Source organism: Styela clava, chromosome 5, assembly GCF_964204865.1.
Source record: "Styela clava chromosome 5, kaStyClav1.hap1.2, whole genome shotgun sequence".
Lineage (NCBI taxonomy): Eukaryota > Metazoa > Chordata > Ascidiacea > Stolidobranchia > Styelidae > Styela > Styela clava.
Window position 1 is genome coordinate 15074681 of NC_135254.1, and position 24097 is coordinate 15098777.

Genomic DNA, 24097 nt, shown 5'->3' on the forward strand with positions numbered 1-24097 from the left:
AAACAAAGGTAAACGGCCTCCAAACCGCAATGGAGCGTATCGCGTCAGACACTCCTCATTGGCTAAGGCTTTAGTTGCGCATCGTGGTATGTTAGTCGTTGGTATGTACGCTTGATATATATTAGTTAATTATTCACTAAACGAATACTGTGTGGAAATATTGTTGTGTGGTTAGCTTTGTACCTAGCTGCGTTGGCGACGCCGGTTCCCGTGGTGTCGCAGGGTGTAAAAAATTAGTAAGTAATGAATGTGTCCGTGGTGTCAAGGGATGTAAAAAAATGGTTAGGTAATGCAAAACTAGGGAAATTTCAGGACCTTGCTTCTTGCGTATTTAGTGGCTGCAATTAATGACCCTCGTTAAAATGAGGATGTAAAAAACTCATAAAAATGTTCAACTGTCTCATAGGTCCGGAACAAAACCACGTTCCAATTTTACGTAAAAAGTAATAACAATATGTAATGAAACTGTCTCGGACAATGCCGCCTATACTATTGTTCTGTATTGTAAACGATGAAAATGTTTATGCACCATTCGGCTTTGGTCGGTAACTGAATAAAGACAATATTATACGGTCAGGGAAACCAGTTGGAAAACTACCAAACAGGGGATAAACCATGTAAAAAACACCGCATGTAAATCTTGATATATATATATGATCATGAATATATATGACTGAGCATGAAACAGACTGCGGTAATTTAAATGAGTTATGCAAATCGCCTTATTGAAATAAAAAAATCTTTCTTCTTAGAACAACATGAATTTGGTGACAAGATTTCTATACTTAATAATAGTTTTGAAATATTGTACTTGCTCGCCTGTAAAAGATCATGTTGGTGAAAATCGCTTTTCAAACAAAATGAATTTGAATTATCCTCTACGTGTAAAGAAAGTCATTCCGAGCAACAGAAAGTACAAATGTCCTTCGCCTGGCAATGGATATAAATTTAATATGAAAAGTACATCTCCGTGGGTGATCGAAAAAAACATCGATCCAAACAGGTATTTCCTACTTCTTATTCAACTGATGTTATTTTTTGCGATCACGAACTTTATCAAAGCACTTGGCATATATATCAAACGTGTTTGTGTAATAAAAAAGCATTTAGTGATATATATATATTTGATTATCGAGGTTCCGTTTTTAGATGCCGTGGGCAATACACGCTGTTCATATTGTCTTGTTAGAGGTTTTTTGTTTAGTGGAACAATTCAAGTGTTTTACTTGTTACCCCTAAACTAAAGTCCCCGTGGTTCACGTAATATTTATTATTGGGTCATTTTTAATCAAATACAGGTATTTTATTAAATTAGTGAAACATCACCGATAGCAAATACAGGAGTCACAATCAAATGTTATTTTATTTAAAACAAATTACATTTTACAGACGCCCGAGGGTAATTTTAAGCGCAAAATGTCTCTGCAAGGGATGCATAGATCCGGCAACTCGCCAAGAAAATTTAAGTCTAGCAAGTGTCCAAGTTAAGGCCCCGGTTCAAGTATATTTTCGGAAAAAGAGACGCTGGATTAGAGAGACGGTGATGAATTCTACAGGATGCACTTGTGTTATGCCCAAGTAAAACAATTGAATGATGTAAGATGTTTTATTGTGATGTTGTGGAACGTTTTGCAATGACGAAGTAATCCAATCCAATTCTTGCTGTTTGCTTGATGTTTCCTACGTAGAAATAAAGCTCTTCAAATTCTCCCTGCGATTCAATTGCAAAATTATGGTGAAAAGAATTTCTAGATGCAACAGCAATGATGCATCACTGAGAGGAAATCATCCCAAGATCTATAAAGATGACGCCCTGCGCGAAGTTTGCCGCCGCGAAAGATGGGGCAATGGCAGCCTATGCGAGTTTAATCTACATTAGTGTTTACAAATAAACATGGGTAGAAAAGTTAGCAGCATGAGGTATATTGTGTTCAAAAACACAAGCCGTTTTCTAGCAATGGGTATGCGGGAGTCGTAACATATTACCGTGCATTCATTTTATATTCAATTACATGTTCGTGATTACATGAGGTTCGTCAAGGCTCAAGAAAATTCCATATGATTACAAGATTATTAGGGTCGGGTATTTCTGTACCTACATGATAAAGGCCACATTTCAGCATTTTCAGTTAAATCATGAAATATGTCAAATTGAATAGAGCAAATTATGGCCTACATCTGTCTGTTTGTACATTCTGACATTGTGGATTTGCTGTTGATTGATCAATTTGGAATATCCCAAATGAACTGTAGTCAGGTACGGTACCGTAGTGCATAGTCAGATAGGGGACAATTCCACACTACCAAGTCAAATTAGTCATGGCATTTAATACTCACCACCCTGCTGCCCCAACACAATTCCAAAATGACTACCGGTACCCACTTACAAAAACCACTTACAGACTTCTAACTCTGTAACTACAAGTCCAGCAAGTGCAAAAACTGGAAGTCAGAAAGGGCTGAATTCAAAAAGGATTCTCAAAACAATCATTCAATTAATACTCACATATTTGAATTCCAAAATGAATTTAAAAGTGGTAAATTCCTAACTCAACGGACTTTTTAATTGTTCATGATAATAAAATCCTTCACAAATTATACCAAAACACAAGAATGAAGCTTGTTCCCTTGCTTCAATAGCAAAACCATGACGAATCCTTCGGCGCTCAAGCGTAGCAAAGCCTTCCTGAAATGTTCGAAATAAAAAACGTGTGCCGCTATTTTTCTTGTGATCACCAATTCGCACGAGCCGCGAGGTCCGGTGTCCAAGCATAGATCGCTGTGAAACTAGGCAGATCTGGTTGTGACATGTAGACGAAGTAGGATCTTCCTTCACTCCCGCCGATGCTCAGCGCTCGGACGAAGCCTCCACTTCACCTCCTCCAAGATTCTTCCAGTGAAGTTAGTTATTGTTATAAATCTAACCTTCCAGTCGTTGTTGTCTTGTCCGTTATCAGATTCAGAATTCGGATGAAGTGTAGAAGCCCAAAGACGAAGATCCACCTCGCTGGCGCATCCATGTATCGGCACTGCAAGGGGCAGTATGCCATTACTTAAAAAAAACGAATCTCTTGAAGTCCACAGAAAATTTTGAAATGAATAAAAATAATAGCCTTCTGGAGAAAAATTCTATCTTTAACCACTGAAAATTGGCAACCGAAGCAATTGATCCAGTAATCAAAAAGAAAAGCGATTTCTTCAAAACGTGTCAAAGAACAACAAAACGATTGTTATGTCCACTACGTGTCCAATAACGCCAAAACCATCGCTTTGTCCACTCCGTGTTCAACAAAATAATATTGAAATGATCGTTATGTCCATTACCGTGTCCCATAAGGCTTGGGTCCCTTGGGCTCCTGCCTATCTTGCCGAATGAGAATTTCTCTATGGACCTTTCCCCGCCTTTAACCCCCAGAAAATTCTTCCTATACTTTACCATTACAAAATTTTCGGGGCTATTTTAAGAGTGCTTTTGCATGTTGGCGTCTGTAAAATAGGGTATATGTTTCAAACCATCATTGTGATTTATTGCATACAACAATCTGTTTTTTAAAGGTACCGGTAAAGAATTTCACAGCTATTTCTACACTAATTTTTCTTACTGCAATTAAATTAAAACTCCTAGGAAGACAGAGTGATCATTGAATTATCTGATTTATATATAAGTTTCCAAAACACAACTGAAAACTAACGAATAGAGTTCAAAAACGCGGAAACGAAGTAATGTTTACAACCACGATTGAAAATCTGTCTGAGTGAAAAAAGTGTCTGAGCAGATGCGAAAGGGGGGCATTGTTACGTCACTTTTTGCATTTTGCTGATTGGCCTATGTCACGAAGTAAACAAGAAAGTCTATGCTCGGGGAAAGGTCCATTGCCCTGCCTAATGGTAAATCTGGTCCCTGATGTACGGGTTTTTCACCTTCGTGTTCAGAAATTTGAGCGTTTTTTATTTTATATATAAATATATTATATATATATTTACATAACTTGTGCCATCCAATTTGACAAATCAAGTCCACTGTTCTCTTCCGGTGCCTGGACGGCGCTTTTTAAAACGGCCGTCGCAGTTGCTATGGTGATCGGTTGTTGTCATTCCAGGCTGGCAATCTGTGATTTTATGCTAGCTTCACGGAGGTCTGGAGGGACCCTACTAAAAAGGTAGGTATCATAGGTATCACTCCATAAAAAGATAGGTATCAGTAGTAAATGACTAAAAAGGTAGGTATCAGTAGTGGATGACTAAAAAGGTAGGTATCAGTAGTAAATAACTAAAAAGGTAGGTATCAGTAGTAAATGACTAAAAAGGTACCGTAGGTATCAGTAGTAAATAACTAAAAAGGTACCGTAGGTATCAGTAGTAAATGACTAAAAAGGTAGGTATCAGTAGTAGATGACTAAAAAGGTAGGTATCAGTAGTAAATGACTAAAAAGGTAGGTATCAGTAGTAAATGACTAAAAAGGTAGGTATCAGTAGTAAATAACTAAAAAGATAGGTATCAGTAGTAAATGACTAAAAAGATAGGTATCATCAGTGAATGACTAAAAAGGTAGGTATCAGTAGTAAATGACCAAAAAGGTAGGTATCAGTAGTAAATGACTAAAAAGGTAGGTATCAGTAGTAAATGACTAAAAAGGTAGGTATCAGTAGTAAATGACTAAAAAGATAGGTATCAGTAGTAAATGACTAAAAAGGTAGGTATCAGTAGTAAATGACTAAAAAGGTAGGTATCAGTAGTAAATAACTAAAAAGGTAGGTATCAGTAGTAAATGACTAAAAAGGTAGGTATCAGTAGTAGATGACTAAAAAGGTAGGTATCAGTAGTAAATAACTAAAAAGGGAGGCGCAGTTCTTACCACTTCATGGCAGCTCCTGCCACGAACGTACCACGCCGTCTCCTGCCATGGTTTTATGGCGCTATTACCGGTATATTTACAAATTTATGTACCATATTTTAGTTTATCATGCGAAATTATATCTACTCAAACTCTAACCCTAACCCCAAATCCATCCAAACTGTATCCATAAGAAAAACATTCCAACTCACCAAATATTTATCACCATCAGCATATTAGGGGCAGCCCTGCTATTACAGCCGACCTGCCGTGGTTACGGCAGTAAAATTGGTGGTATTCGATTTGCTGCCGTAACCACGGCAGCTCGCTATTGGTTTGTGGCAGCTAAAAAGTCAGTCGCCGTGGGTTTGGTCTTAGTGGCCGTGGTTTGGAAATCCCGCCATGGTTTTGCGGCAGCTGTAGACGCCACAAAATACTTGAAACTGCACTTGTAAAAAGGTAGGTATCAGTAGTAAATGACTAAAAAGGTAGGTATCAGTAGTAGATGACTAAAAAGGTAGGTATCAGTAGTAAATAACTAAAAAGGTAGGTATCAGTAGTAGATGACTAAAAAGGGGGCTCCCGAAGTATGCGAACCAAGATGGCGGACATCGGAATGTAATATGTGTACTAGGTTAGGGTTAGGCCATAATTTTAGGTATAAATACTACGGGAGGCTCTTGGCTAGTCTTCGAACTGATAATAGGACTAAAATAAGGAAAATTGACTACTGATACCTACCGTACCTTTTTAGTGAGTGATACCTGTGATACCTATGATACCTACCTTTTTAGTAGGGCCCGTCTGGAGGTGTGGTGAGACGTTGTGCTAGTTATAAGTACCGGTATAGGATAGGATTTACATATTTATCCCGGGGGAGAGGAAAGCCGATAAGACGGCTTATCCATATGGCGAACCACGGCCTCTCGTCCGGTTACCATTTCAAGTCGGGTATGGGATTAGTTTTACTGTATTGTTTGTTTTCGAAAGCATGGACTTGGTGGTGGAGGAAGCCGTAACCGACCAGCGGTTAACGTGAACCACCCAGCGACGGCGAGGAGTCCAGCAATCCTCTCGCACATAACCATCCCTGCATGGGATTCGAACCTGCGAACCCACGCAGAGTAGTTAGAGGTGCGGTGGCGAGCGTATTCCTAACGCTTAGCCCGTTGAGCCACACCGCCGCGCCATAAGTTTATTTCAACTTATATATAATTGATAAAAACAAAACCCTAAGTAAGGTTTAAAACGAACAGCTGGCTCGGCGGTGTGGCGCATCGTGCTAAGCGTTGGGAATACGCTCGCCACCGCATCTCTGATTACCGGTACCCTTCGCGACCTAGACTGGTACCGGTAGCGTACCGTAACCGGACGAGAGGCCGTGATTCGCCATATGATTAAGCCGTCTTATCGAATTTCGACTCCCCCGGGATAAATATGTAAATCCTATCCTATCCTAGATTTTAGATTGAAAGGTGTTGTCAAAAGAAGTGGTACGGTACCGGTATCAAACCGGGGTCTCGTGTAGTTTCGTACCTAACGTACTTCTAGTGGGCGTAGCAGGACAACTTTTCGATGTCAATCCTAACCCCTATCTGACTAAGTCATCCAAAAATTACCGCACAAAACTCTGACATAATATTTGTATAACCGCATGAATAGAAATTGTACAAATGGAAAGATCAAATGAATATCAAATAAAAATTACGAATGGTATGTTTGTGTACTTTTATTTAATTTACCATTGTCATAATCAAATGAGTGACGCGATCCCCAAATTTCCATCCGCCAATGATGGAGAAATATTGTAAAACATGTTTTATTTTTCGAGTAAATATTTCATGACGATATTGTCTTCAACGATGCCGGGATAACGATAGAATTCGCAACTGATACTAAATAATATTAAAAAGGTTCATTATTATGCTCTAAATTGTAACAACTGAAAAAATTACTCCTGTTATGTTAAGTCCTGTAAGTCACTATCGAAATTGAGAATGGAAACAATTAATAACAACACAATTTGCTTTTAGTTTTATTGCCGATGCGGCGCAAACTATCTCGACTAAATTGAAATATACGATAATAAGTGTAAAATATTTTCGATCAAAATCATCCTCAACGTGAACTTCAAGGCGGCGCTAATTGAAACCCTTTCATGTCGACTATAATTTATCACTGTAGTGAACAACTCTGCGTTTGATTGCGACAAAAAGTAGAACGAGAATATCGGTTGAAAACCGAAGACTTATCGATAGTTAGGGGATCCCCCAAAACAGAAACTGCAGTTTCGATTCATCCGCTCTTGTAACTTGCGCACTGCGCATCGCACACACACACTCGGCGGGTTTCAAAATTCTCTCGCTTTACAAAAATCTAGATCACTATATCAATAATTGATTGATAACTCGCTAATTAATCAATAGGGATCTGGTCCGAGATAAGATGAATGCACATGCAAAATCTGGAGCAGATTTAATCTCGCTTTCGTGAGATATCGCGTGCATCTAATAGACACACACACAGACACACAGACAGACATACATACAGACAAATACCTATCAATATACTTACCGATCTTAAGATCGATAAGTAATAATTGTAAAATGTTTCAAATTAAAACGTGGATGGCGGCGCTAGAACTTGTGCGCTATATTCGGTATTGTTATAAAAACGAAAAACGATATACGATAGTCGCGAAATTCGAATTGGACATCCCCGCTTCAATCACTCTATTAAATTGACCTGAAAAGAACAAATATCACTACACCCGTTTTTTATTTTTGGTTTTCGGTCTTTCGTATGTAGAAAATCTTACGTTAGTCGAAGCAATATGTTCACCTAAAGAATTTTCGCAAGTTGGATTTTTTGTATCCAGAGCCCTTCGTAGGTAGAGTTTCCACTGTATTCTCATTTGTCGCATCTATTTTTCATAAAAGTTGTTTGTTCATTAATTAAAGAGTACCGGTATTAAAATGAATTGGGTAAGTAAACTTATGCCTGTATGTGATGGATCACATGCTCAGAGCAAAGAATATACAAAAATTTCCGGTCTATGTGAGTAAACGGCATAAGCTAACTGCTCCAAACAAAAATGTGATGTGAAAATACAGCCCAAGTTTTTTAAATAAAAGTGTGTCTTGCGCTGAACGCTATCCCCTTTTAGCCATGAGGCATGTCTGCTTAGTTGAAAATTGAGTAAGTTTGATTTAAACTATACGCGTCTGTCAAAAAAATTTTATTCCGCATCAAACTTTTTCTTTTAAAAACATAAAATTTCCACATAAAATTTGGTAGAATAGAAATCAAAATACTGTGTGGTGACTGAACACGTTGAATATTTGCGTAAAATAATGTAGTTGTTTGAGATGACTGGCTCTAAGTTTGAATTTGGGTTAATTTCAGAATTGTGAGATTCTATTGAAGGCTTCAAATGAAACGAGTAATATTTCTTTTGATCTATGTGCTAGCCTAGAATGCACCTGGGCATTATTGTTATTATTCATTACTAAGGGTGTGTATTATGCAAGAGAAACACTGTAGTAGGCTATATTAGGTAGTTTTGGCTATCACTGCATACTGGACCTTCACTGGCAACCAGACGAGGGGATGTGGGTTGCCAATGCCGGCATATAAAAAGCTAAAACTGAATGTATATTTTATACACTGTATGCATAATGCAGGGGGCGGTCGATAAATATGATCACTGCCAGATTTTGTCTTTCTCTTTCAACCATTTTTATATATTGAAATATGTTGAACTGACTAGCTATTGTTTTAAGCCATCTTGTCAGGTTTGTTCTAGCAGGTATTACTATGGTTCCTATTTTATTGAAAGGTCTGTTTGAAATTACATTTCTTCATTTTCTGTATTTTTTAGTTTATTAAATACTTAATAAAATGAGTGTATATCTGAGCCATAAAAACAGACATGTCGCGTGACGTGAGAAAGAATTATATATTCAATTTGATTGAAAATCACTTTGGTGATGTTTCTGATACAGCAAAACAGTTTGGGAATGTTGCGGAATTGAATTCATTTTTGGATGATGGGAATACTACCGTCCTTACCGTTATACAAAATGCACCAAAAAGTATTGTCTTTACAAACAATCTCAATGGAGATTCCAAACAGCAAAATTTACTTGTGTTTTACAAGTCACGACCAGAGCCAATCACAGATGATAATATTCGCACAAATATTATGATGTCTACTATGTCTGATCCAGTGAATGGATTCTATCAAAGTTTACAGAGGGTGTTTGGTCCTGTTTTGCTTCAAAATACAAGAAACCTAGACCCAAAATTGCAGCAATTACTAGAAGATTTGGAACGTGGATTAGGAAATCATATCAGGAAAGGTGATGCTTCCAGTAACTCAAAATCTGCCAGAGACTCTGATATATCGGATATTCTCGTCCCGATGGACGAAGTTAAATATTGGGAAGATCTGGCTATGACTGGATTACGTTTAGAGATTAAAGAGCGTGCACAAAGTTTTGTTGAGATTTTGCAACCTCTAGCAAAGTTATACTCAAATATTGACAGTCATAGTCTGAACGATGGGCCAGAGTTAATTGCGCAGACGCAAGATGCACTGGATGAAATATGGAAACAGACCGATGTTAATGCTTATCCTGAGCCTAGAATGGTTCACTTTTTGGAAATAATTGGTAGTGAGTTGTGTCGCTTCATACAAAGACGCTTGGCTACTTTGTTTAAATCAGTTTGGTCAGATTCATACCCAAATGTGAAAGATGCTTTACGACAATCAATAACAATGGGCGAACGTTGGTGCTCAACAGTTGATATCCTCACTGACCACATGTGGAAACAATATCCACCTCACCCTTGGCAGTCGGGGAAATTAAGACTTCCATATGTTGAAAATGTCGTTGCAAGACTCATTTCCATCAGTGAGATAAGAACTGTCAATGAGCAGTTGATGCAGCTTTTGTCTCCGATGGAAAGAGAGCGACTTTCGGTTTCTGACCAGTTAGAGGATTCTTTTAAAGATGTTTCTTCTTTGTATTACAATGCTTATACAGAGCCTGCTTACAAAGCTGCTATTGCAAATTATCATCGTGATATGCGGCCTGCAGAAGACGCTGTAGCAAATAAGTTACGTCTTCGGTTAAAAAACACAACAGGACAAGTTCATCAATTGCTGCGAGAGTTCCAACAATTCAGAGAATTGATAAAACGACCAAATATAAGTCAAGCACTTACTGCTGAACGAGAAACTCTCCTTGGACAATTGATGGACTATATCAAAACTTTGAAAAGTGATTTTAAATCGAAATCTAAAAATTCAAGTGATCTTCCGAAAGGTAAAAACCTTCCTGAAGTTGTCAACAGTATAGTTTGGATTCAGCAGCAAGAATCAAAAGTTAAGGAATTGATGAAGGCATCTTCAGAACTTCTTGGATCATTACCAGGATTTGAAAAACTAAAACAAGCTTGTGAAAAGCTTCAAGAGGACATGGACGCTTACAAACAAGACCGATATCAAGGCTGGTGTGAAGAAATGTTGTTTTCACTCAATGATCCAAACGACCCAGTAAGCATAAGAAGTTCAAGTCGCGTAATGGAATTGGATCACAGGGATGGAAAACTGCATGTTCATTACAGTGAACGACTCGTTGGATTGCTTCGTGAGGTTCGGCAATTAGCGGCGTTCGGTTTTCGTGTACCAGGAAAGATACAGACTGCTGTATCATATGCACAACGATTTTACAAGCACGCTGTTATTCTCAAACAAGTTGCACATTTTTACAATACAATTGACCAACAAATGATTCCAAGTCAGCGACCCATGATGCTCGATTCTGCTCTCAATTTTGAGAGAATTATTAAGAAACCGAAGGCTGCTAGTAAGACAACACAGGAAGGAAAATTGCATATTACATGGGATAAACCAGAAGAATTGGAAGAATATATCAAAAAACTGCAATCTGCAGCACAGAAATTGACAATGGAAAACCGACAATATCGTAGACAACACAGCATAATATGTGACAAAGTTGTAGCTTTGATGACAATCGATTTATTGCAAAACCAACCGAAATGGAAAGAATCATTATCTGAAATGCGGCGGTCAATCGGCGATATTCAACAAAAAAACAATATCAATCCTTCAAGTATGAAGCCCTGGAAAGCACACTGGAATCGGCAACTATACAAAGCTTTGGAACATCAATATCAAATGGGTTTAGAAGCATTAAATCAGAATTTACCAGAGTTCAAGGTAGATCTGGTTTTCAGACAAGAAATGTTGCAATTTAAGCCTCCATTTGAGGAGATCCGATCACGATTTTATAAAGAAATGAAAAAGTTCATCAACATTCCGAACATTTTTCGTGGAATGACAGAAACTGGTGAAGATCCTGTAACAACTGGCCAAGCCGTATTTCCATTAATGATAGATCGAAACGCTGAAGGTTTTTCTACTATATATTCAAAAGCAGAAGATTTGTTCAAGCGCCTCATCAAAGTCAAAGAACAGTTTACAGATTTGGTTATTATCGGACAAGTTCGGGTTGAGGAACTCGTAAAAAAACATTGCAACACATATGAAGAATACGAAAAAAATTTCAGGATGGTTAAACTGAAAGGAAAGGAGGTTGAAAAATTGCCCACTTCGTTCAAAGTGGATTGTATATCGGTTTCTGCAACACCAGTCAAAACATCTATTGATGACCAACTTCAACGTTTGTTCGACGCACTGCTTGATGGATTGAGAGAAACTGTGACATTGACTGTAAAAGAAATTGAAGCATTTGTAAATGATGCGTCGGAATCATTAAATAAAATGCCTCAGACAGTTGAGGAAATTGGAGAAGCAAACGAAAAGCATACAAAATTGAGAAACGACCTTCCAACAATGCAAGCTAAATATGAAAAAGCAGAAAAATTCAACACTCTTTTGCGTAAAATGTGTGGTGAAGGAGTAGGACAAGCATTGGCATCTTTGAGATCAAAATGGGATACCTTGGACGTGATGATGGAGTCACACCACGAAGTTATCCAGGGTCAAATTGCCGTAATGAAAGCTGGAATTGAGACCAAAGTCCAAGTATATTGTACAGATCTAGAAAAGTTTTCTCAACGTTGGAAACAACTCAAACCAGGTGATGATATTATCGAATCTGGAGATAGATCAAAGTTCACCGCTGCAATTGATGATATAAAAAGTCGAAAGGAAGAATTCACCGATTTACAGAATCGAAAAGAGAAATTGATTCAAGAGTGTCAACATTTTGACATTTCGCCACCAGATTTATCTGAAGTCGATGAACTTCGTGTTGACATAGAAGGGTGTGAGGCCATTTGGTTATTATATGAAGATTTTAGTAACGGACTTGAAGAAATGTCGAAACAGGACTGGATCTCATTCAGAAGTAAATCTCACATGCTTGATGATTTTTTGACCAGTTGGGATGATAGACTACGTCAAGATCCGTCAACAATGACTATTAAAATACAAGAGGAAGTTGCTACGTACAAAGAATTGGTGCCTGCCTTAAAATATGTTCGTGGCGAACATTTATCACAAGACCATTGGATTGATTTATTTCAAATTATTGGTTTACCCCGAGGAACTACATTAGAAAAATTACTTTTCAAGAATATTTTATCTGTAGCAAAAAATATCATTTCGAAAGTATCTGAATTGAAAGAGTTGAACAGCAGAGCACAGGGAGAGGTTTCAATTCGAGAAGCTCTGAGAGATCTTGATAAATGGGGTGCGTCTGCTGTTTTCACTCTCACTGATTACCAAGATTGTGAAGGTAAAAGTTTACGAATTATTAAAGATTGGAAGGAAATTGTAAACGAGGTCGGAGATAACCAATGCTTATTGCAATCGCTGAAAGATTCACCTTATTTTAAAGGCTTTGAAGATCGTGCCACTAGCTGGGAAACTAAGCTCGCACAATTAGATGAGTTTTTGCATAAACTAAACTCAATACAACGCAAGTGGGTTTATCTGGAACCGATTTTTGGGCATGGTGCTCTACCACAAGAGCAGAGCAGATTTGGACGAGTAGATCAAGAGTTTCGTGCTATTATGTCTGATATATCTCGAGACAATCGTGTTGTATCTCTAGTTGGGCGTTCGGGAATGCAATCTCAATTGACAACAATGTTAGATCAGTTGCAAAGATGCCAAAGGTCATTAAACGAATACCTTGAGGAGAAAAGAGATTCATTCCCTAGATTCTATTTCATTGGTGATGATGATTTGTTGGAAATACTTGGTCAGTCAACAAAACCAACTGTGATACAATCCCATCTCAAAAAACTTTTTGCTGGTATCCATCGTGTTGTGTTTGACGATAATCAGCAAAACATAAAATCAATGTGCAGTCTTGATGGTGAAATTGTCGACATGAAATCAGCAATAAGACTCACTACTAACGTTGAAGAATGGTTGGAAGATCTATCAAAAGGAATGAAAGACACTTTACATGATTTGCTGTACAAGTGTATTGGAATTTTACTTGGCAATAAAGGAAATTTAGATCCATCACAATTTCCGTCACAAGTGTTATGCATTGCCGAACAAGTGCGCTTTACGGAACGCTGTGAGTCAGCTCTGAGTAATCGTGAACTACCAAATTTCAAAAATGAACTTAACAAGCAATTGCAATCCTACACATCTGTATTTGTAAGCTCACAAGACCAAGATGACGATTCCCAAGTATTAAAATTGAAGCTCAAAGCTTTAATTCTTGATATTATTCATTGCATAGATGTTGTTTCACAGCTAATAGAAGGGAACATCAGCTCAACATCTGAATGGATGTGGCAAAAGCAACTTCGCTATTACATAAAATCAAAAGCTGGTATTATGCGAATGGTCGATGCCGAATTCGCATACACATATGAATACCAAGGTAACGCACCTAAATTGGTCCATACCCCATTGACTGATAAATGCTATTTGACTTTAACACAAGGAATGCGACTGGGCCTTGGTGGAAACCCATATGGCCCTGCTGGAACTGGAAAAACTGAATCGGTGAAAGCTCTTGGTGGACTGTTTGGACGACAAGTTCTTGTATTCAATTGTGATGAAGGTATTGATGTGAAATCTATGGGTAGAATTTTTGTCGGACTGGTAAAATGTGGAGCTTGGGGATGTTTTGATGAATTTAACCGATTAGAAGAAGCTGTACTTTCAGCTGTTTCTATGGACATTCAAGTTATACAAGCTGCATTGAAAAAAAAAGCACAGGTTGTGGAACTACTTGGCAGAAAGGTTGATATCGACCCAAATTCTGGTATTTTCATCACTATGAACCCGGCTGGTAAAGGATATGGAGGACGTCAAAAACTTCCTGACAATTTAAAGCAACTATTTCGTCCTGTAGCAATGTCTAGGCCAGATAATGAGCTAATCGCAGAAGTCATTCTATTCTCTGAAGGATTTCAGGAGGCAAAAGCATTAGGAAGGAAACTTGTAGCGGTTTTCAATCTCTCACGTGAACTTTTGACCTCACAACAGCACTATGATTGGGGTCTCCGAGCTTTGAAAACTGTACTCAGAGGAAGTGGACAAATGTTGCAAACATTGAGAACTGAAAACGGTCAAGGCGAGGGTGGAGCATTGGATATAGAAAAAGAAAGCCTAGCTGTCGTACAAGCACTGCGTTTAAATACTATTTCAAAACTGACGTTTTCAGACAGTGAGCGCTTTGATGCGTTGGTAAAAGATGTTTTTAAGGGTGTGCCTTTTGTGGGCGTGTCTCAAGAACAACTCAAGGATGCAATTAAGCTCACTTGTGAAGAAATGAAATTATCATTACAAGAACGACAAGTTAAGAAAACGTTGGAACTTTATGAGCAATTGAAACAGAGAATGGGAGTAGTTGTTGTCGGTCCGAGTGGCTCCGGAAAATCAACTTTGTGGCAAATATTGCAAGGCGCCTCAGCAAAACTGGGACAAGTCATCAAACTTCACACTGTCAATCCTAAAGCAATGCCACGTACACAATTACTTGGACAAATCGATATTGATACCAGAGAATGGTCAGACGGTGTTTTGACCAACAGTGCAAGAGAAGTGATTCGTGAAGATAGTGATGTGCATTCATGGATCATCTGTGATGGTGATATTGACCCTGAGTGGATCGAGTCTCTGAATTCTGTTTTAGATGACAATAGGTTATTGACTATGCCATCGGGAGAGAGGATCCAATTTGGACCGAACATAAATTTTTTATTTGAAACTCATGACTTGAGCAGTGCATCGCCAGCTACAATTTCTCGAATGGGAATGATCTTTTTAAGTGATGAAGACGCAGATGTCAAAGCACTTGTTCATACTTGGATGCAAAAACAACCAGAACATCTTCATATCAAACTTGAATCGTGGTTTGAAGATTTCTTTTATCGAGCTCTTGACTGGGTTCGAAGGTCAAATGATATGGTTGTTGAATCTAGTTTAGTTGGTAGCGTCCTAAATGGTCTTTCCCATTTGCATGGTGTAAAAACTAAAACTGGATTTTTGGTTGCATTATTGAAAGGACTAGGTGGAAATTTAAGCACATCTGCCAGGGAAGATTTTGCGAAGGAAATATTTCAATGGGGTCATGAGAATTTACCAGATCAAAGACACCCACTGAATGCCTACTATAATGAAGATCTTGATACTTTGGATTGCTTTAAAGTTGATTTATCTCAGGCTGAATCTTTTGCCAGTGACATTCAAAACATGGAGGAATTGCCTGTTGTGAAAACTGTCGAAATGCAAAGAAATATTGACTATGTTCTTCCATGGTTACAAAGCGGAAATCGACAACCTTTTATGGTCGTCGGACCTGATGGATGTGGCAAGTCTATGCTTTTGAAGGAATGTTTTTCACGAATTCGGTCAACTCAAGTTGCCATGATTCACTGTAATGCACAAACATCTCCTGTTCATTTAGTTCAAAAACTGCAACAAGCTTGTATGACTATAAGTGGCGGAGCTTCTGGAGGTCGTACTTTGCGTCCCAGGGACTGTGAAAACCTAGTACTCTATTTAAAAGATATCAATCTACCGAAACCTGACAAGTGGGGCACAAGCCAACTTATTGCATTTCTGCAACAGATTTTAACATATCATGGATTTTACGATGAGACGAATGAGTGGGTCGGTCTGGATGGAATACAAATCGTTGCATCTATGAATGCTGCAAGTACCTTAGGTAGGCATAAGCTTACCTCACGTTTCACATCTCGTGTGAGAATCATTAGTGTTGACTATCCGGGGAGTGATGAATTGTCACTAATTTATGGTGCCTATTTAGGACCGATCTTACATCATGATGCAGTGTTGAGGCAGCATCCTGTTTGGGGATCAAGAGCAAAAATCCAACAACTTGCATCGTCTATGATTCGAATTTATGAAGAAGTGAGATCAAATTTTTTGGCAGATGATCATGGTCATTATGTTTTTACTCCGAGAGATCTATCTCAGTGGTGTACATCTTTGCTGCGTTATGATGATAACAGCGTGAGTGGTTCGGATAGCAGAAGCGCCGATGCTCTACTTAGAGTTTGGGCATATGAGGGCGCTAGACTTTTCCGTGATCGAATTGTAGACACAAGAGGACGTCATCGTTTTGATTCTATAATTTCTGGGATATTAATGAACGATTGGTCTTCGAATGTTTATGAAAACATGAATAAGAGTTACTATGTGACTTGGGGTGCCAGACAAGAATCACACAGTGATAAATTTCTTCCCAAACATGGAAAACAACTTGGAAACCTCGCAGTGTCTGATTTGAAAGACATAATATCTAAAGGCATTGCTACATACAAGCGAGATGTACGAGAAATTGATATTCTGGTTTTTGAAGAGGTTTTGGAGTACATGGCACGAGTTGATCGTATTTTGACTCGCCCTGGAGGCAGTTTTCTTCTAGCTGGTAGAACAGGCGTCGGTCGTCGAACTGCTATCTCTGTTGTCGCCAACATGCACCAAATGACTGTCTTTACTCCTAAAGTGACCCGGATATATGGCATGAAGCAATTTAAAGCTGATATTAAAAGTCTAATGCAACTTGCAGCCATTGAGGGAGAGCAAGTCGTTCTTATACTAGAAGATTTTCAACTGGTTGATCCTGCTTTTCTAGAACTTATCAACAGCTTGCTATCGGCAGGTGAGGTCCCTGGTTTGTATGCCTCTGAGGAGTTGGACCCGCTTCTTTCCCCATTACGAGATGAAGCATCACAAGATGGACATCGTGGACCAATGTATAACTATTTTGCAAAACGTGTGATGAGTAACCTTCATATTGCTTTAATAATGGATGTTGATTGTGAAAGTTTTGCGATCAATTGTGAAAGCAATCCTGCGTTGTATAAGAAGTGTACTGTGCAGTGGATGGAAGGATGGGGAAAAACAAGTATGGAACAGTTACCAGAAATGTTACTCAGCCATGAACTACCAGCAGATTCGAAACTGAACAAAAGTTTGGTTCAAAATTTTGTGAAAATTCATAACTCGACCAAGCGCCAAAATCAATATTCGACTCCTCGAAGGTACATGACATTCTTACGTACTTACCAAAGTGTGTATTTAGAGAAGAAACGTTCACTCCAGAAAAAGCAATCCCATCTTCAAGCTGGTTTGTCCAAATTGAACGAAGCAGCATCTCATGTGGATAGCTTGAAGCAGAAGGCCGCAGATCAAAGTCGTCTTCTTGCAGAGAAACAAAATGAAGCAGATACTGCACTTAGAGACATCACAGTGAAAATGGATAACGCTAGCGGACAAAAAAGTGAAATGGAAGTTTTAAAACAAAAAGCAGCAGAGGAGAGAATGAATATTGACAAGAGGAAAAAGGCGATTGATATTGAATTACGTGAAGTGCAACCACTTATCGAATCTGCTAAAAAAGCTGTTGGCAATATTAATCCCACCACTCTTGCAGAAATCCGAGCTCTGAGAATGCCACCTGATACCATCAGAGATATTTTAGAGGGAGTTTTACGTCTCATGGGTATTTTTGATACTTCTTGGGTTAGTATGAAGAGTTTTCTTGCAAAACGTGGAGTGAAAGAAGATATCATGTCTTTTGATGCTCGCAGAATAACTCCTGAAATTCGTGAATCAGTTGATGAGTTACTGGATCGAAATAAAGCAAGCTTTGAGACAAAAAATGCAAAGCGTGCATCTACTGCTGCTTTACCACTCGCTGAATGGGTCAAGGCAAATATAAAATTCTCAAAAGTACTTGAAAGAATTGAACCACTTGAAAAAGAGCAAGAAAAGCTGCAGAAAAGTCTGGAAAAAGCAGAGTCGCGCACAAGAAAATTGGCAGAAAAACTAAAAGTTGTGAACCAGGAAGTGCAGGAATTGAAAGATCGTTTCGAACGTGGAACTATGGAAGCTGCTAAACTAAAAGTGGATCTGGATGAAGCAAACAAAACTATTACAGCTGCAGAAACACTCGTAAGTAAATTATCTGGCGAAAGAGATCGTTGGAACATACAAGTTAAAGCTCTTTCATTTGAGCTTGAAACTTTGCCTGCACGGGTACAACTTGCTGCTGCATTTATCAACTATTTGGCAGCTGCACCAGAAGATGTTCGTAGAGAACGGCTGGCTGATTGGCAAGAAATTACTGGTATGCAAGGGTTTGATGTTCGACGATTTATGAGCACTGAAAGCCAGCAGTTGGAATGGAAATCTGAAGGTTTGCCATCAGATAACCTATCACTCGAGAATGCTCTTGTTATATTACATGGAAAACTCCAACCGTTTTTGATTGACCCTTCATCCAGAGCAACCGAATGGTTGAAAATTCACCTTAAAGATACAAGACTTGAAGTTATCAATCAGCAAGATGCAAATTTTGCTAATGCTTTGGAATTGGCTGTTAGATTTGGCAAGACACTCATTATTCAGGAAATGGATCAAGTAGAACCTATTTTGTATCCGTTGTTGAGGAAAGATTTAGTCAGTATGGGACCACGATATGTTGTCCAGTTGGGAGAAAAAACTGTTGATTATAATGAAGATTTCAGGCTTTTCATGACAACAAGAAATCCTCTTCCTGATATTGCTCCTGATGCTGCAAGCATCATCTCAGCGATCAATTTTACGACTACAAGAGCAGGATTGACGAGCCAACTTTTAACGCTAACACTTCAACATGAAAAACCTGAGTTAGAGCATAAGAAAACAAAACTTTTGGCAAATGAAGAAAGACTGAAAATTGAACTTTCAAAGTTGGAGGAAAGCCTATTGGAACAACTTGCTGAAGCACAGGGAAATATTCTTGAAAATAAAACACTACTTGATAGTTTGAATCAGACGAAAAGCAGTAGCAACACGATCACAGAGTCTCTTAAAGATTCACAGGAAATGGAAGTATCTTTAGACCAAGAAAGAAATGCATTTTTGCCTGTCGCTGAAGCAGGAAGCAAAATGTTTTTTGTTATCATCGATTTATCAAAAATTAATAACATGTATCGTTTTAGTCTGTCTTCATTTTTACGACTCTTTGAGAAAACTCTCGAGTTGAAATCTGACTTTGAAAATACTGAAGCAAGGATTAAATCACTCAGCAATCGTTTGCAATCTTTGGTTTATGAAAGTATATCCCAGTCACTTTTTAAAGCTGACAGATTGATGTTTGCATTGCATTTAGTTCGAGGAACAAAACCAGGACTTTTCAAAGACAAGGAATGGGAACATTTCCTAGGGCTGCTTGTTTCTGGTAGGGAAATGAATGGAGAAAACAAGAAGAAGGTGCAGGGTGAAATACCTATATGGATTGACCAGGAGAGGCATCGTGCAGTTTCTCAACTGAAAGCAAATTTTCCTTCCCTCTATCAAACTATGAATTTGCAAGACAGTGGATTGTGGATGACATTTTCTCGTAGTTCAAAATGTGAGCAAGAGATACCGACAAGTGTTGCGACCAAGACATCAAATTTTCAACATTTGTTGATGGTGCAAGCATTGCGTTCTGATAGACTGCAAAGTGCTATGTCACTTTTTGCATCTCAAGCCCTTGGTGTTCGTGAGCTTTCATCACCAGGCGGTAGTCTTAAACAGATATATGATGATACATTACCAACTGAACCAGTTTTAATTGTGATATCTCCAGGAGCAGATCCTTCTCAAGAACTACAAGAATTAGCTGCTGCCACTATAGGTGCAGAAAATTATTTCCAGGTCGCCATGGGCCAGGGACAAGCTGACATAGCCAAACAACTCCTCAAAGAAGCAGCGAGAAGTGGTCACTGGTTATGCCTGAAGAATTTACATTTAGTAACATCTTGGCTGCCTTTGCTTGAAAAGGAGTTGAATTCCTTAAAACCTCATGATAATTTCAGATTATGGCTCACTTCAGAAGTTCATCCTAAATTTCCAACAATTTTACTTCAATCCAGTTTCAAAGTTACATATGAGTCGCCTCCTGGAATCAAAAAGAATTTGTTGAGGACGTATGATAGCTGGAGCTCTGATTTTGTTAACGGAACATCAGGAAAATCATCAATAGTTCGATCACAAGCATTATTTGCTCTTGCTTGGCTTCATGCAGTCGTTCAAGAGCGTAGAAATTTCATTCCACAAGGCTGGACCAAATTTTATGAGTTTTCTCTTGGTGATTTGCGGGTAGCTGCGGATGCTGTCGACAGGCTTTGCAGTGGACAGAAAGTGCATTGGGATTTCATGCACGGGTTGATGGAAAATGCAATCTATGGTGGACGTGTGGATAATAATTTTGACATGCGTGTGCTCTCTTCTTACTTGCGTAAGTACTTTGATTCTGGATTGCTTTCTGGCGGACAGAGCAGGCGGAAATTGGTAGGAAATGTATCACTACCTTCATCCACAAATATCCGAGACTATATTGAAACTATAGAATCATTGCCTGATGATGACCAACCCAATAATTTTGGTCTTCCTGCAAATATTGAAAGATCAGCGCAAACGGTTGTCTCACAGCGAGTTATCTCGCAACTAAAAATTATGATGCGATCTGTTGAAGTTGGTGGAAAATTTGATCGTGAGGCATGGAGCAATGAATTGAGTCCTGTTTTAGGTATGTGGAAAAAGCTTAACCAGGGAACTTCACCAAATTTAGTTCATCAAAAAGTAGAAGCACCGTCCGGTGCCAAAAATGATTCTCCTGTGTTGGCCTTCATATTACTTGAACGTTACAATGCCATTCAGCTTGTTCAAACAGTTCATCAATCCTTATCTGCCTTAAGCAAGGTAATAAGAGGAAGTCAATTGTTGTCAACAGATGTGCAAAAAATGGCTAATTCTCTATTATTGCAAGAAACACCTTTGAAATGGCAAGCTGGGTGGGAAGGCCCAGATGACCCTATGCAGTACATGCATACGATTATTGCAAAGGCTATGGCTATTCAAGGATGGGTATCTAAGGCTGAACGTGGTACTATTTTAAAAGAAGACCTAGACCTCGCAGATTTGTTTCATCCGAACACATTTTTGAATGCTTTGAGGCAACAAGCAGCTCGTGATTCTAAAACATCAATGGATGAACTAAAGTTTGTGTGTTCATGGAAAGGCAGCCTTACAGGAGCAAAAAATCCAGTACGTATTGGGGGACTTCAGCTAGAAGGTTGTACTTTCGATGGAAATCGTTTATCAGAAAATCAACGTGATTCACCGACTGTTTCATCAATTCCACCATGTCATGTGGCATGGATTCCAAAGCAGTCTCCTGCACCATACCCCGAATCGGATGTAATTTCCTTACCCGTATACACATCTTCTACCCGTGAAAGTATTGTAACTTGTCTTGATGTCCCTTGTGGAGGCAACACAACTACTTGGGTTCAGTCTGGTGCAGCATTGTTTTTAAAACAGCGCTAGCAATATCATAAGAAACTCCTATTTATATTTAAGTTTGGCCTGCTTGGAAAAATTTATCGCAAGTTTATTTGTTTCACAACTACATACAGATGTTATAAAAATAACAATACCCTATTATTCACAAAATGTTCTGATAGAAGGTTCCTTAGAATTTATTGTTAAATCATAAAACATTTTTGCTATAAAAAGTATGTTTAAATAGTATTGTTTTGTACAATACATTTTGTTTGATTGTGCATCGTCAAGAAATGATTATGTTGTCTGCTGTTATCTGTTTGTATAATTTCCAGTGTGTCCGTTCTAAAACACATTCGTCACAAGCATGATCAATATTTATATTAGCTTCAGTGTTTCAAATGTGTTGTATTATGTAGAATTTTTGTATATTTTGTTCACCTTGCTACCATTTAAATGCTGTAATTTCAATTTGTGAAGTAGGAAATTCTAACTTGTTTTTTGGTAGGCATGAAATAGCATAGATCGTCATGTCCTTTGTCCCAAACTCGTTAAATAAGGCAGTTGTGTGGTTGAAAAATGAAAGATATGATAAATGTTTAGGCTAATAACCAAGCTATACTGTATTGTATGCTATATATCTAACAATTGTATACTCATTGAATGTGTCACTGACTTTTCAAAATAAATTCTAATTAAATTTTTGCACTTTTCTAGTTAACATTTAGTTGATATGTCAAGTCCATGCATCCAAAACAAATAACTGGCTGATTAATCCTGTCCCCAACATAGACTGATAACTTTGGGATAAATATGTAAATCCCATCCTTTTTTGTAACATATATTTTTTCTCATATGTAATCTTTTCAAAAGTACATAATAGTCATATATGGTAATACTTAAATATATATAAATACATGTGAAATATATTTTCATATTCTATATTTTTGGAAAAACCCAATTTTTTTTATGTATGCGTGCATTTATATGCTGTTGATCAACAATACCAGTTTCCAATCAATTGTTACTGAATAGTTCAGAAATAAAGGAATTTAAAGATGTGTATTTTGGGAACCATCATACAAGCAAGTTTTAGGATGATTGTTTAGATTTGTATCTGATATTGTTGATTACATATCATATACTATAGAATTGTTCTGCTCTCTTCAATTTCGATTCAAATTTATTAGTATTCATTAATTCATATGGATTGAAACTTATATCATATTTCTCTTATTTGAATCAGTTATAATTTTGTTATACTTATCTACAATTAAAGTCAAATATTTTAAAGGGATTTTGTTTGGTGAAAACATACTCATGAATTATAATAATTTTATTTAAATTTCGGAATTTACAAAAATAAACAATTTCAATTATGTGAATTTCCAAAATGGTGAATTTCCCAATATTAATATTTTTAAATTTAGCTTAAATGGAATTTTTAATGAACACTATTGTCGGCAACTGCTGGTGAATATACTGCATTTCTTGCATACATGCGCAAGTAAATCTAACGCTCAATTTTAAATGGTACCATACATTCACGAAGTTCACTCAAACTTTTTTTTATAGATTAGTTGTACTTCGTTTAAAATACTATTCTGTAATATAGTGTGAAATAGTATAGTCGTGCTGGTGTAATAAAATTAGCCTTTCATCATGTTGTATATTATTGCGGAGATTAACATTGTTAAGGTGATGTGGAAACATGGCACCGAAACCGCGATGCAGTTATTGGGTATGACATACGAGGGGATATCACGGCCCATGCAATGGTGCGGGCAGTCCACAAGAAGCTTGTGCATACATACGTTATATCGGTATTATAGTGTACCAGATGGAGATGTATATATCTATACAGATCCGATACCAAAAAACTCCGATATTTTGGAAATCCGATATTCCGATACTATGTAATTATTACTTTGGGTGTGCAGGGTTGACGGATTAAAACAATAGTCTGGGAGTGTTATTCACGGTGCACATTATTTCGGCTTAAAAAAAAATTTCAGAACGTAAACTAGGTGTTCAGTTAGAAAACTCATAAAGATAGATGGTAAAGTTAATAAATGTTTACTTATCCTATCAAACTGTTTAATTGAGTTGCCTATGCGGGATTTTGTGCTAATGATCCGTCGTATTTTACAAATTAAAAATTATTCGATTTATGTTTCTTCATAATTACCATGTCATATTAAAATGTCAATATAATATTAATATAATAAAATTTGGAAGCGAAAATGCCAAATTAGTTGAGCTAGGTTGACTGAATAATAGCTAAATCCGAATCCTGTTCCCTTTTCTACTCGCGGGGATTAGAGTTAACGAGGCAAATACCGCGAACATGATCCCTCTACAGCAGGCCTGGGCAAGTTGCGGCCCGCGGGCCACATCCGGCCCGCGGCAACGTTTCATCCGGCCCGCGAGCAGGTTTCTAGATGTGGACACTTTC

The 24097-nt window shown here is 37.9% G+C and overlaps 2 protein-coding genes and 1 long non-coding RNA gene across 3 annotated transcripts; 2 read left to right on the plus strand and 1 right to left on the minus strand.

Annotated features, from left to right (window-relative positions):
• Positions 1 to 760: 760 nt before the first annotated feature.
• Positions 761 to 1582, plus strand: LOC120344704 (interleukin-17B-like). The gene is made up of 2 exons (XM_039414014.2): positions 761 to 1003; positions 1390 to 1582. Exons 1-2 carry the CDS (start codon positions 861 to 863, stop codon positions 1580 to 1582), a joined length of 336 nt encoding a protein of 111 aa, XP_039269948.1. The 5' UTR covers positions 761 to 860.
• Positions 1303 to 3530, minus strand: LOC120344705 (uncharacterized). Its single transcript, XR_005569779.2, has 2 exons — positions 2507 to 3530; positions 1303 to 1711 (listed from the first exon to the last, which is right to left on the minus strand). It is a non-coding gene; the product is annotated as an uncharacterized LOC120344705 (long non-coding RNA).
• Positions 3531 to 8716: 5186 nt separating this feature from the next.
• Positions 8717 to 23296, plus strand: LOC120344253 (cytoplasmic dynein 2 heavy chain 1-like). Its single transcript, XM_039413373.2, has one exon. It carries the CDS (start codon positions 8767 to 8769, stop codon positions 21685 to 21687), a length of 12921 nt encoding a protein of 4306 aa, XP_039269307.2. The 5' UTR covers positions 8717 to 8766; the 3' UTR covers positions 21688 to 23296.
• The last annotated feature ends 801 nt before the right edge of the window (positions 23297 to 24097 follow it).

Coding starts and splice junctions, on each gene's coding strand:
- LOC120344704 (XM_039414014.2), top strand. CDS start 861: ATGAATTTGAATTATCCTCTACGTGTAAAGAAAGTCATTCCGAGCAAC. Junction 1,004..1,389: donor AAAAACATCGATCCAAACAG/GTATTTCCTACT, acceptor TACATTTTACAG/ACGCCCGAGGGTAATTTTAA.
- LOC120344253 (XM_039413373.2), top strand. CDS start 8,767: ATGTCGCGTGACGTGAGAAAGAATTATATATTCAATTTGATTGAAAAT.